The sequence below is a fragment of the Pseudochaenichthys georgianus genome, chromosome 16 (assembly GCF_902827115.2).
Source record: "Pseudochaenichthys georgianus chromosome 16, fPseGeo1.2, whole genome shotgun sequence".
Taxonomy (NCBI): domain Eukaryota; kingdom Metazoa; phylum Chordata; class Actinopteri; order Perciformes; family Channichthyidae; genus Pseudochaenichthys; species Pseudochaenichthys georgianus.
The window spans coordinates 10,098,992-10,112,581 of record NC_047518.2 but is presented as its reverse complement, the minus strand read 5'-3'; the positions used below and the strand labels follow the sequence as shown (position 1 = coordinate 10,112,581).

At 43.9% G+C, this 13,590-nt stretch overlaps 1 protein-coding gene across 1 annotated transcript in view; it reads right to left on the bottom strand.

Moving 5' to 3' along the window:
* Positions 1-467: 467 nt before the first annotated feature.
* Positions 468-13,590, bottom strand: part of adcy3a (adenylate cyclase 3a) — a 32,000-nt gene continuing 18,877 nt past the window's right edge. Inside the window, exons 12-20 of the mRNA XM_034102618.2 lie at positions 12,655-12,771; positions 12,275-12,552; positions 10,591-10,672; positions 9,713-9,871; positions 9,469-9,615; positions 8,351-8,464; positions 8,076-8,202; positions 6,089-6,213; positions 468-4,956 (exon numbers count right to left, since the gene is read on the bottom strand). Coding sequence (XP_033958509.2) covers positions 4,777-4,956; positions 6,089-6,213; positions 8,076-8,202; positions 8,351-8,464; positions 9,469-9,615; positions 9,713-9,871; positions 10,591-10,672; positions 12,275-12,552; positions 12,655-12,771 — 1,329 coding nt within the window. The 3' untranslated portion in view covers positions 468-4,776. The remainder of the gene's footprint in view (positions 4,957-6,088; positions 6,214-8,075; positions 8,203-8,350; positions 8,465-9,468; positions 9,616-9,712; positions 9,872-10,590; positions 10,673-12,274; positions 12,553-12,654; positions 12,772-13,590) is intronic.

The window sequence follows — 13,590 nt, the reverse complement described above, 5'->3', positions numbered from 1 at the left end:
ATGTATAACAAAATGAAGACAATTAAAGGATGGCTTAAATCAGGGAAGTGCAGCATCTGTGACGATAAGAGTTTTTGCTTCTACACTTGTTTGAATGACTCACCTCTGTCAGCCTCCACCTACGGAGACGTCCACTGTGCCGCAGTGTCCACCTACTGCGCAGTAATCATGACACTGAGACTCATCTTTATTGGATTGTTTTAATCAACTCACCTTACGATGACAGTTGAAATGAAGGAGGGCACACAGAATGAGAAATACTTCAAAACCAGAATTGGGATCTACAGTATATCTAATTAAAAATCACAAAAACTGTGCAGAGGAATCAAAGTTTGGAATCAAATCCGGACAAAATGGAACGACAACAACAACTAGAACCACAAGATTAACTCATTTTGTCGACTTCATCATCGGCTGGCCCTGCTGGCTCTCCAGATGGCGTTCGCTGTTCTGTGTTGCTGCTTAGCTTTAAAAAAAAAAAAAAAAAAAAAGATTCTGTCGCAGTCAAAACCTGGAATCATGACACATTATTCCATTTGTGTTCCCAAGCTTGAGATTCTTTTAAAATATAAATCAGGAAACAGCCGTGGTCCATTTTTTGGCTTTTAACATTTAAAGTAATTCCTTTTATCATTGGCACTTTCACATCTGTGTAAAAAAACAACCACAAAAACAATGTCCCTGTCATTTCCAATAAATAAATCTGATTCATAAACACCTTCTAAAGTCTATATACAACTAGGACATACTCAGTCCTCTTTCCTTCTCCTTAAATAGAACAAAACTTGTACATAACGTTATAAAAATATGAATTAAAGGGGAAGGAATGATTGAACCTTTCCTTAAGAGAGGAGCGTGTCAGGTTTTGTAGAAGAAGAAACTATTGCACTTTCATCCCATTCTACCGAATCATTAATGGGCTTTACAATCAGCGGAGGAAAGAGATGTATACATAATCATATCCCCAAAGCCCTCACACGGCACATCTGCTCCCTGCCAGGTGGGGGCGCTCCTTCTACTGCGTGTCCTGCCTTCATGTGGACATCCAAAATACAAGCGTTTTTCTCCGTCAGGGGAGTCTCGTCAGAGCTTCTCTAATTGCAACAAATTTGGCAAAACGATGTACAAATAAGCACCGTGACGTGCCTCATTCCCTGCGTGCGAGAAGACTGTCGAGGCAGACCTACAGGCTTCCCTCAGAATATGGTTTGCCTGCAATTACTCCAAACATTTGAAATAATAAAGTCCGATTTTGTTTGGTGTTCTTGTCTGTCACCTGGCCAGGTCTCTTAAGCTGCATTCACATGATAGGCGGGAAAACTGCTCTGCGCTGACATTCTGTTTTTCTGTAAAGCGACCTTGGGTGAAAGGCGCTATATACATCTAAGTTATTATTATTGTTATTGTGTTGCGGTTATGTTTCAATAGAGAGAGCGGTGCGAATAGGTGACTCACTACATCAGAGTCACGCACATTGACGGATAAAGAGAACTGGTCGGAGGCACCGTTCATTCGTATGAAATGTCCTCAGTGGAGCAAGAATCCCTAAATGGAGCGACTGTAGATTCAAAAGGTATTGGATCAATTAGGGGATTTTGCCCAGCGAGAATAAGCACTTGAGTTTTTCAAGTCAATGGAAAAAAGAAAGGGGCTGTAGTACACATGTTTGGCCACTACTACATTTAGTGGTGCACTTCCTGGGGCGAGGAGCACGGCGTTCAAATGATCTAAACCTTTAACTCGTTTACTGCTGACCTTTCAACGTGCAACCAATAAGATGACAGCTGCATGAAGTGGCGCAAACTAGCAGGAGAGGTTACCATAGAAACAAAACTTAATTAGCTCTCGCCGCCCGCACGACTCTGTGCCCAAACTCAAGGTGGGCGAAGAGCCAAGCGCGTATCACGTGAATGCAGCTTCAGGGGGAACTTCTTGCAGAGTTTCACATGAACCAAAACGTCTTTGGGCCCATCGGCCATCTGCACGTGAAAACACATCGGTGTATGGAACACCCTGTGGTGTCTGCTGGACATGTCCAACAAGCAGAGACTAACACACACACAGATGAGAGCCAACTTCAGGACACAACTCAAGAGACAAGTCAGCCCCCGAGTCCACTTGGTATTAACATGAGATCTGGATCCGTCAGTGATCTGCTTTGTAATGCAGGGGTTAATGCACACAGATTACATTCTGCTAACTCGGGTGGCGATACATGAACTCGTCCACGAAGCAAGGTGGAGACCGTTACTCCGTAGCACTGGGGACACTTTCCACACATGTTAATACCAGACAGAAATGGGCTTGATTCAAAGCGTGTGCAAACGATGTGGACGGCTGCAACGGGTTCATGTCTTGAACCGTTTGTCGCTGTCGTCTTGTGACACATTGAAATACATGTTTAGTACGTTCTAGATTGATTGAAGTCTCTTGTTTTTCCACATGCAATGAAAGGAAACTCCAGTTTATTACAGCCTCTGTCCTTTTCTGTCTTTCACTTGGATCAAATGTCACAAAGAGGTCTCATGGATCCAGAAACCGGAGTAGAAGTTGTCCCACAGGGGGTCCGTGACCCCTAGGGGTACTGAGAGTGTCGGCAGCGGGAAGCCAAATCATTTACTAGAATGTTTTTATAACTTTTTTTGGTACAAATAAATAAAATGAAAATACCATTACAGTAAAACCGGTTAGGCCGATTAATAAAAACAAAATAAGCCTTATATTTAGACAACATTATGATAGTCCGAACCATCATTGGTGAATGAACTGAAAGTGAGCACACCTAAAATGCCATGGGTGTATTAAGAGAACGGCGTCATTCTAATCTAATCTGCCGGGTTTCGGCTCAGTTAAATAAATGGAGAGGGAAAGTAACTCCTGTGTAGTAAATTAAACTATAAAAGAATTATACAATTATTTACAGACGTCTCTTTCTCAATGTAAGTCAATGGGACAAAGTCTTCTTTTGGCCCAATGACGTCACAAACTGACAAGGACGTTGTAGTACCATTGTTTGGCCACTAGAAACGTTTGCTTTAATGGCCGCCACTCTTCCTGGGGGCTTGGTAGGTACAGTATGTCAACGTTTAGGCAGGCAGTGGGTTTATGAACTGTGATGTGAAAATATGGGTAATAATGTTACAATGCATACTTTATCTTTGATTAAGGCTCCCTGTTGCTTTGTTTCCAAACCATTCAGACCTGTTTTGGTTGATTCCTCATGTTCCAGATCTTAGAGCTGCTGAAGTAAACTTGAATTATCCCCACACAGCAATGTGAAAAGACTCAAAGACTTCCCCCTACCTGTAGAAGGCTATGGACTCCTTTAACTTCATGAAAACATCACAGCTGTGATAGGCACTTCCATCAATCCACAATCAGAGTGAAAAATATTTCTGCCATGTGTGCTACCCTCTGACCTGACACCTGTGTCTCTCCGCACAGAGGCGTGCACACGGAGGAGCGACCTGTCCCCAGATCACACACGAGGAGAGAGAATACTTTGATTTTGCAGGAAAACACTATGCGCACACATTGGCAGCAGCTCTATTGTCACTTCTGGCCTCTCATTGGTCCACTTCCAAATCCTCTTCTTCATCAGAGACAGTCTGATGAAGCTGAGCTCAGATCAGCTTTCCGTTCATGGAAGGATTTAGTACACGTGGAGCGGTCCAGAATTTAGGCCGGGCATCCAAAAGCTACGTTGTGTGAATGTGGTCAGGTGCGAAAGGCCTTGTGTTTGTGTGTGAGTGGTGTGTGTCTGTGTGTGTGTGTGTGTGTGTGTGTGTGTGTGTGTGTGTGTGTGAGATCAATGTTTTCACCTGGAAAGAAATAAAACCTATCATTGTATTTAAATTAAATAAGACCAGCTTGAATGAGTTATCCTCTTGCTGTTCGGCGATGGATGACGTTGGACTGAAATGATAGGGATACATGGTGATATCTGAATGTCAGGGTGCGAACGTCCACGGGTGGATAAAAAGCTGCTGGAGTGGATTTGTCTTTTTTAAATGAGCTGCAGGAGAGTGTGTCTGAAGGTGTGAATATTTGTAGCAGGAGAATGTTGAAGAAACCTTCATATGACTTGTTGCTGGAGAATGTGAAAACACACATCGTCATTAACCTCCATCTTAACTCCATTCGGTTGGGGGAACACAGCTGCTCTTTGTTTACACTGAAAGAAGTGCATTTCTGTTTTTATGAAAAACTAGCATAAATATGAAAATGTGGCCATCTTGTGTCACTTCAGTTTGACTTGATGTACTGCAGTCTAATTATTTGTATTTGTAATATTTCATCTATAGTGTCGGATTTGGATATCGGTTGTTTCTCTACATTTTGAATAATTCAATTTTATATAAATTGATTCATGTTTTGAGTTCCGTGGTGAAGCTTGAATTCAAATACAATATCTACAGGCATTTATATCTTTCCACAGACAGGGAACGTACGTGTGTGTGTGTGTGTGTGTGTGTGTGTGTGTGTGTGTGTGTGTGTGTGTGTGTGTGTGTGTGTGTGTGTGTGTGTGTGTGTTCAGTAATGGTGTCGTCAGAGGTGTGTATGAAGTGTGTAGAGGTTCTGTAATTTGTAAACATTTGGTTGAATACCAGGTACCGGAGTGCTTTTTGGCAAATTACTTCTCGTTCCAGAAACTCTCACTCTGCGATCATTACACACTGGATGTAACTGCTGGAGAGGGAGTGAGTGTGTGTGTGTGTGTGTGTGTGTGTGTGTGTGTGTGTGTGTGTGTGTGTGTGTGTGTGTGTGTGTGCGTCCTTAGCTGTCCACCACCTGGTGTGGCAGAGTGACAGAGGAGCCGTTGATAAAGGAGCCTTGCTTGTCTCTTCCCTTCAGGAAGTACGTGAGCAGTTCACCTTTTCCCTTCACAAAGATCGGCCCCCTCCTCACAAAGCGGAAGCTGTACTCCTTCAGAATGTTGTAGCAGTCTTCCACCACCTGGGGGCAACACACACACAGACACACATTCAGAAACTAAGCAAAGCAGAATGTTATATTTGTTGCAACACAATGTTTGATACATAAATAATGTACTAAATGTGGCAAATATTACTGTTCATATTTTCCGATCATGCAAACACAAAGAAATGTCATTTTGAATTCATTCATATTGTGCTTTAAATAGTAATGTTTTGTTATGATAAATGCGTCTCAAACAATTGCACATGTACTCATCCAGCAGAACATACTTCGTCGTTGTATGATGTAATCATTTATGTGGAGTCCTGTTTGCTCCACGCGATTAGTCTAAGTGCAACACGAGTCCCATTTAGCTCTTGTTTGGTCCCTCCGAGTGTTGGGGAAACTTTAGCGGCTAAAGGCTGAACATGTATACAAATATTTCAAGCAAGTCCAGCGGCTAATGATAGTGGTTTGTTTCATTGTCTGATTTGCACAGATTAAAGTCAGTATCTTCTTTAGTGACAGCAGTTTTCTTCAGTACTGTATACCAAATGGACCAATAATAACATGTCTTATTTGAGCTTTACGTACATCTAAATCTTTTTGTATGCACACTTTTATAAATCAGTGATATAGTTTCTGCTTGTTTTCATCACTTAAATGGAAAATTGGATGATTCTGCATCCGAGTAGTTTATACTGGCACATTAGTAGAGTCTAAACCAGGGGTTCTCAAAGTGCGGCCCGCGGGCCAATGGCGGCCCTCGGAAATGTTTCTGGCGGCCCGCGATAGTTAATGCGACACGCTGAAATGCATGCGTTATATTTTAATCCTCCATGGTTGTATCTAGTAAGAATTAGAATGGAATTTAAGAATGGTAAAACTGCGCCCCCTGGGTTGTCATTCCTAAATTATGAATGACAGCTTGTGGAAAGTTTGCTAGACTACTGGTTGCATGGCAACTAGGCATCTCGCGAGTTGCGGTAATTGGTTAGTTCAATAAAGAAAGGATTTGTTTTGGAATTATTTTGTGTTCCGTTTTTTCTTCGGCGGCCCTCAATCCAATATTGGGTACCTACATTGGCCCTCACTCATCAAAACTTTGAGAACCCCTGGTCTAGACAGTGTTTAGTGATGCAGAGGCCTTCAGTGGGTCTCAGTGCTGTACCTGGATGTTTCCCATCACCCCCGTGGACTCCATGCGGCTGGCCACGTTCACAGTGTTGCCCCAGATGTCGTAGTGGGGTTTCCGGGCACCGATTACTCCTGCTAACACTCCGCCCTTATTCAGACCTGGGGGGGAGAGTTCACGTGAGTCATGTGACTTTAGAATATTCACTGTTAATCACATACAGCACTGAACAACATAGCTTGGGATTTGACCTGTTGGGTTTTAGATTTTTGGATATGGTTTTGTACTTTTAAAATAGGATATGAAACTCAATTTATATTCTCATGTGCTTTACTTGCTTAATTGCTGCCTCATGTTTAACACAACACATGCACTAATAATGCAACTTTATTCCAAACTCAAAACCCCATATTTATCTGTTTACCTTATTGAGTATTAATGACATCACTAATTCATAACAACAATTGCCAGAATACTGCCAAAGTACATACAAACTATTACTTTAACTTTTATTACACAGCTTAGTTGAATACTCAATTCTGTTTGGTCAATTTGGAAATTCAGAGGTTTGCTATCAGACAATTGCTAAGAAAGCTATCATCAAGTGATTATGTGAGGTCATATCAATCCGCAGAAAGAAGTCCTGTCTATTTAATGCCAGTGGTGGCCACAAAACAGACAGACAGGAAGTAAACACTAACGGGAACAGCAGAAGAAGGCAGACAGGAAGTAAACACTAACGGGAACAACAGAAGAAGACAGACAGCAAGTAAACACTAACGGGAACAACAGAAGAAGACAGACAGGAAGTAAACACTAACGGGAACAGCAGAAGAAGACAGACAGGAAGTAAACACTAACGGGAACAACAGAAGAAGACAGACAGGAAGTAATCACTAACGGGAACAACAGAAGAAGACAGACAGGAAGTAAACACTAACGGGAACAACAGAAGAAGACAGACAGGAAGTAAACACTAACGGGAACAGCAGAAGAAGGCAGACAGGAAGTAAACACTAACGGGAACAACAGAAGAAGACAGACAGCAAGTAAACACTAACGGGAACAACAGAAGAAGACAGACAGGAAGTAAACACTAACGGGAACAGCAGAAGAAGACAGACAGGAAGTAAACACTAACGGGAACAACAGAAGAAGACAGACCGGAAGTAATCACTAACGGGAACAACAGAAAAAGACAGACAGGAAGTAAACACTAACGGGAACAACAGAAGAAGACAGACAGGAAGTAATCACTAACGGGAACAACAGAAGAAGACAGACAGGAAGTAAACACTAACGGGAACAACAGAAGAAGACAGACAGGAAGTAAACACTAACGGGAACAGCAGAAGAAGACAGACAGGAAGTAAACACTAACGGGGAACAGCAGAATAAAACCATGGATGTATAGGATAAAACAGACAGGAAGTAAACACTAACGGGAACAGCAGAAGAAGACAGACAGGAAGTAAACACTAACGGGAACAGCAGAATAAAACCATGGATGTATTGGATAAAACAGACAGGAAGTAAACACTAACGGGAACAGCAGAAGAAGACAGACAGGAAGTAAACACTAACGGGAACAGCAGAATAAAACCATGGATGTATAGGATAAAACAGACAGGAAGTAAACACTAACGGGAACAGCAGAAGAAGACAGACAGGAAGTAAACACTAACGGGAACAGCAGAATAAAACCATGGATGTATAGGATAAAACAGACAGGAAGTAAACACTAACGGGAACAGCAGAAGAAGACAGGCAGGAAGTAAACACTAACGGGAACAGCAGAAGAAGACAGACAGGAAGTAAACACTAACGGGAACAGCAGAATAAAACCATGGATGTATAGGATAAAACAGACAGGAAGTAAACACTAAAGGGAACACAGTATGGGCTCTGGCAGTGTTTAAAGACTGTTTATGTGAACTTCAAGAGCGACAGGAAAACTTGATCAGTGCTGCCATTATTGCAAGCTGCATGGCTGTTACACACACACAGACTCTCACACACGTACCGATGCGTAGCATGAAGTTGTTGAATGATTGGTAGTTGATGTTCATGAGTGTGACCTTCATGGCCAGAGCGAAGTCTGCCAGGTCTGCCAGGTGCTGCCAGCGCTCTCTGTCAGACTGCTCCTCCTTCTGCACACACACACACACACACACACACACACACACACACACACACGAACGCAGCTCAACACCAGCTGCATCAGGACGGCTGAAACACAACTGAGATGTTCTTTAGTGAGAGCAGACACACACTGCAGAGTCAGGTGAACAGTCTGACCTTCATGCAGCTGTAGCCGTTGCTGACGTCTGGGGTGACTCCTGAGGCGGCCATGTAGGTGCTGCCGATGGTCTTTATCTTTGTGATGCAGCGGAACTGAGGCTCATCCAGAAGCTGCCATGGATACAAGGGGAAGATTTGTAAAGTATGCAGGCGACTCTGGTATCGTTAGTATGAGACCAGCCATGGCATGGACATTGCCGACTTTGTCAGGTGGTGTGAGAAGTCCAACATACGACTGAACATGTCAAACCAAAGACACGGTAACTGACTGTACAACACATCACCGGCACATACATGAAGTCGTATCCATCAAGGTACCGTACAGTGGGATGTGTGCAAACCTACTCAAATCTCAGGACAGTAATTGACGTAAAACTTAACTTATAAAGCAAACTGTAAAAGCTGTGTGCAAAAAGGGGCGTTAGTTTGGTCACACTGGACTTGTTTCATGGGGATTTTATTGAGTCCATTCTGCCGTTTTGTGTGTGTTAGTGTCATGGTTACAGTAGGTCACCTGTCTAGATCAGAAACAGTGTGTCAGAAGTTAAGTTCTCTCGCAGACTGAGGCTATTCAACGACTCCCACCATTCGCACAGTGAATTTCAGATTTCTTGGGGCCGGAGGTTAATAGTCCAAAGACGTGGAACAAAGCGGCATATCAACAGCTTTGTTCCAGCAGCCGTCGTTCATATGAAAAAGTTGTAACGGCGACACACAGAGGCTATGGAAGCAATGGCTATTTATGTATTTATTTACCCATTTGTGGTTTTTATCTTTGGGGTACTTTTTTAAAGATGTGCGTGTCGTCTGTGTCAGACAATGGATCCCTCATCTTTAAACTACAAACCAAATCTACCTACGGTAACAAATAAACAACCTGAACCTGAATCTAAGATTAAACGGAAGTGAAAGTGGAACCGCGGGGACTCGATCTCCATCCACTTCAAAAGATATCTACCATTTTCTGTCACCAGCTCTAAAATAGCTCTAAATCACTTGTACTCGTGTATGACTTTGACATCGATGTAAGTGTAGAATGTGTCATGTTGCCGTGGGTTACTTCAGTGCCCACACTGATATTCACAACACACAGCAGAGGGAAGAATCCAGCTTACACTGTCAAAGTCTGAGATTATCTCATTGAGGAAGCGTAAGCATTCGATCCCTCCGTTGTTGATGCTCTCTTCCGTGTAGAAGTCGGAGAAGTTAGGGATGGAGGCAAACATGACTCCGATCTCATCGTAGGACTGGCTGTACAGCTCCTGGGAAGAGGCGGGCGGAGTGTGTTGAGTAAGACGTCAGAGTTTGAGGAGCACACTTGAACGTTGATGAAATGTTGAACAGCAAGGAGGGCCTTACCTCGTCCCTTTTCTTGGAGCCCAGGAAGTGCCGCGCCACATGCTCCGGCAGCATGTTGGTCACCAGCGCTTCGTTCCAGCGCCTCATCTCATACACCTTCTCCTTCTGCTCGTGGACCTCTATCTTCCACAGGAACAGGGTGCGGGCCAGCTTCTCCACCTGCAGGCAGCAAGAGGCACTGAGTCTGCGTTCGACCAGGACACGTGAACAGATATGACTCCTGCGCTCTTGTTGCTACTCGATACCCTCACATCGCCGTGCTAATGCCAAACGTGTAACCGTCTGTCGCTTAACGACGACGAATCATCTTTGGATCTGTCAGTGACTCAATGTCAGGGAGCTATTTATCAAAACAACATTTCTACCATAGTTTGATTCTGAACAATAGCATTAGTACAATGATGGTTTAAAGTAAAGGACGATGAGTTGTGGTGAAGTGGGGTAAAGAGGATGTGTGGCATTCTCCCACTCCTATTTAGAAGGTTTGAATATTGTGTTCATCATCATTAGTTTGCACACAACGTGCATTACTTCAGGTTCATATACATTCTTGTCTCAATTGTGAATAAGATATCAAATATAAGACTTTCATTAGTAATGAAATGCATTGTGGGAGACGATGTTAAACGCTTAGCCCAGCACATCACAGCATTCCAACAGCAATAGGTCCAAATCAAGTGTCCTGCGACTTTAGAAAACACAAGACTATTCAGCATCCTTTCAAAAAACCTTCTCTCCATCACACAACAGCAGCGCTCCGAGGACACAGCGAGACTATTGTGTTCGGTAGTAACACCAGCACCACTTTGCTAGACTTGTTACTTTTGAGTTCTGTGTTCTGGGATATTCTGTAGAGGCATGGATAGAAGTGTACTTACATGTCTGGAGAAGTAATAGAAGCTGACCATCATAATGAAGATCATGATTGTCATAGTGAACTTGGAGGGCACCAGGTATGTGCTGCAAAGAAGAAACATTAACAATTACATTTCTCCTGTAATACCAGCTGTTAGATGAGCCCAACATTATCTTTAACATGCAGTCAGTGGAAGTATGATGACACACACGACCCCGATACTCGAGCATGCACCCGGGTGAGTTGCTTCAGTAGATGGCTAGGTTGTGGTTCAAAGCAGGGTTTCCGCTAGGATTTTTTCTCGCCGGTCAAATGTCCGGGCAGAATTTATTTTACCGGACTAATTTGAAACTTACCGGTCATATTTCAATAATAATAAGAGTTGTGTAGCAGAGTTTCCGTTAGCAGGTAATTACCGGACTATGAGCAGATATGCTTCAGTTTAAAACTCAGTTCACGGGCTCATTTTTATATTGCTTCAGTTTATAATTGTAACAGATCGAAAAATTCAGATTCATTTTTCAATAAATGATTCAACAAACAACAAACAACATAATTATTACATTCAAACAAACTACTTGTAGTAGATAACGTACATTATTCAGAAGTTTACATCAACTTTGAATAATAACACGGGAGAAACGGATCCTCTCCCTCCCTCTCTCTCCTGACAGCACGTCAGTTTCTCATGCAGCTCCTGCAGCCCGCTAAACAGAGGGCGGGGCTTCAGGTGATCCTGCAGAGCTGCGTGTCTCGGTCAGACTCAGCAGCTGATCTGATCTCTCTCTCGCGTCCGGTTAAACTTCACTCGCGTTTATGTCCATATCGATCAGATCCAGCTCTCCTGATCGGCCTTCATAGAGAGCACCGATCAAACTATTAAGAGTGAATATCGGCCGATAATGACCGGCGGCCGATCGATCGGAGCCTCCCTAATTATTACCAGACATTTTGACCGGCAGGTTTTGAATTTACCGGTTTTTAATAAATGTTACCAGCTAAAAACCGGTAATTACCGGCTAACGGAAACCCTGGTTCAAAGGTATTGGTGGTTAGGACCCGGATATAGCCGAGTGGCCGCCCGATAAGAGCCGTTCACATTTAATTTCGTAGATGATCGGAAAGGGGCTTCGACGCTTCCTCCATTATCATATTCACTTTATGAAAGGTAAGGAGGAAATGCTGTCCCACAACGATGGCCGCAACATTTAAAGGAAACAACCAAGACCAACAAACTTGCACGTTTTGAGCTTTCAACAATATTTTAATAGCGCATATCGTGCTTTGTCCTTCCCTGTCGTGTTAAATAGGTATTTGAGGGAGTTTCTCTCCCACACACTCCCTCCTGCCTGAACGCCTCCGTTGGACTCCTTTGTTTACTTCCTCATGACATCACCATGTAACACTTGTGTGACCTATTCTATCTATTGGCTAGCGCTCCAACACATTGGACTTGATACGATAAGGGGCAGAACATGCCTAAGCGGTTGAAAAACCACAACAGCCCGGCCAGCTAACCAATCAGTACGAGAAGAATAAAGAGCTTTTTGAACACTCAAACTAGGAAACACGTGACAGTGTAGAAATACAAGTGTGAAACCGAAGAATGAGCATAACATGTGAAGAAGTGGTGCCGAGGCTACGTTTGAGTCTACAGAGACACTTGGTGTGTGAGGAAGTGCTCCACAGATCTGGCTCGGCCTCACCTGTAGTCCTGGAAGCGGGCCATGTCGTAGCGGTCGAAGATGTCCCTCCAGCTGTAGATGTTGACGATGCCCGTGGCCCCCGTGATGAGCAGCATCAGCGTGAGCTTCACCATGTGGCTGACCTGAACCAGCATGGTGGTGGCCATCAGCGCCAGCACGGCGATGTAGCTGTAGTATTTGGGGTTGTACAGGCAACCGCCCGGGCCTGAGAGGGAGGAGGAGGAGGGGGGGGGCGCCGTGGTACTGCCCGAGTCTGCAGCTGGAGGCAGGCAACTCAGCTGGACCGAGGAGAGACAGAAAGTCACGAGTTAAGATCATTTCTCAAACTGCACGGGTAAAGCTCACTAACGTCAAAAAGACAGCAGCAGAGAGCGGCTCACCATGTCCATGATGTCGGCCATAGTGAGGATGAAGATGGCCGCCATGGCCCAGGTGTTCCGAGCCCAGCGGGTGTGGTCAATCCAGGTGGAGAAAGACACCAGCTTCTTTGGAAAGACCTGAAACCAACGGCATTCCAATAAAGAATGAATCAGCACACAGTTTCTCTCACGCTGCAGTTCATCTCGTGCCAAGTCATTCCATTCTAAAGCTGCACTCCATTCCCAAGCTTTACAGGGATGGGATTCAAGCTCTGTTTCTCACTCCCACTTCATCAGGAACACTTCTCGCCACAAGAACAGATTCTTCCGGTCAGCCGCTGGCCTCATGAACGAGGCCCCGGACCCCCACTGATACAAAGGTCAGGGGTTTGATATTTAAATGGTGAATATACTTTTTTAGAGCACTTTCTAGCCTTTGGACCACTAAAAGTCAAGTGAGCCATTGATTCTTGACCACTGTTAACGGACAGTGCACGGTGGCGTGATGGCAGTGTGGTATTTGATAAACACTGAAGAGCCCCGGGCCTTCTTCACAATGGCTCCGCGTTGTCCGCGTGATGCCTGTCTCGCTGAATGACCTGCGCTGACAGCAGCACTCGATACCGGCCGCCTCCTGAAATCAATGCATCGGTATTTCCATGACGAAGTTTCAAAAGCACTTCACGTCCGTTCCAAATGTGGAAAAGGGAAATGTACCAATTTGCTTTGCTTCCTCTTAGAGCGATGAGGACATTGATCTTACTGTGATGCTAGCCCATGTGTTGTACGATCAAAACAGCTGTGCATTAAAACACTGGACTATATTTAAGAACATGTCTTATTGCAGTTATAGGTGAAATAAATACAAGCGGAATCACATCCTACTACAGCGATGAGTTTCTGACCCCTGCCTTTTGTACACTAAATGTACATTTCTATAAATAACAACAAATAGAA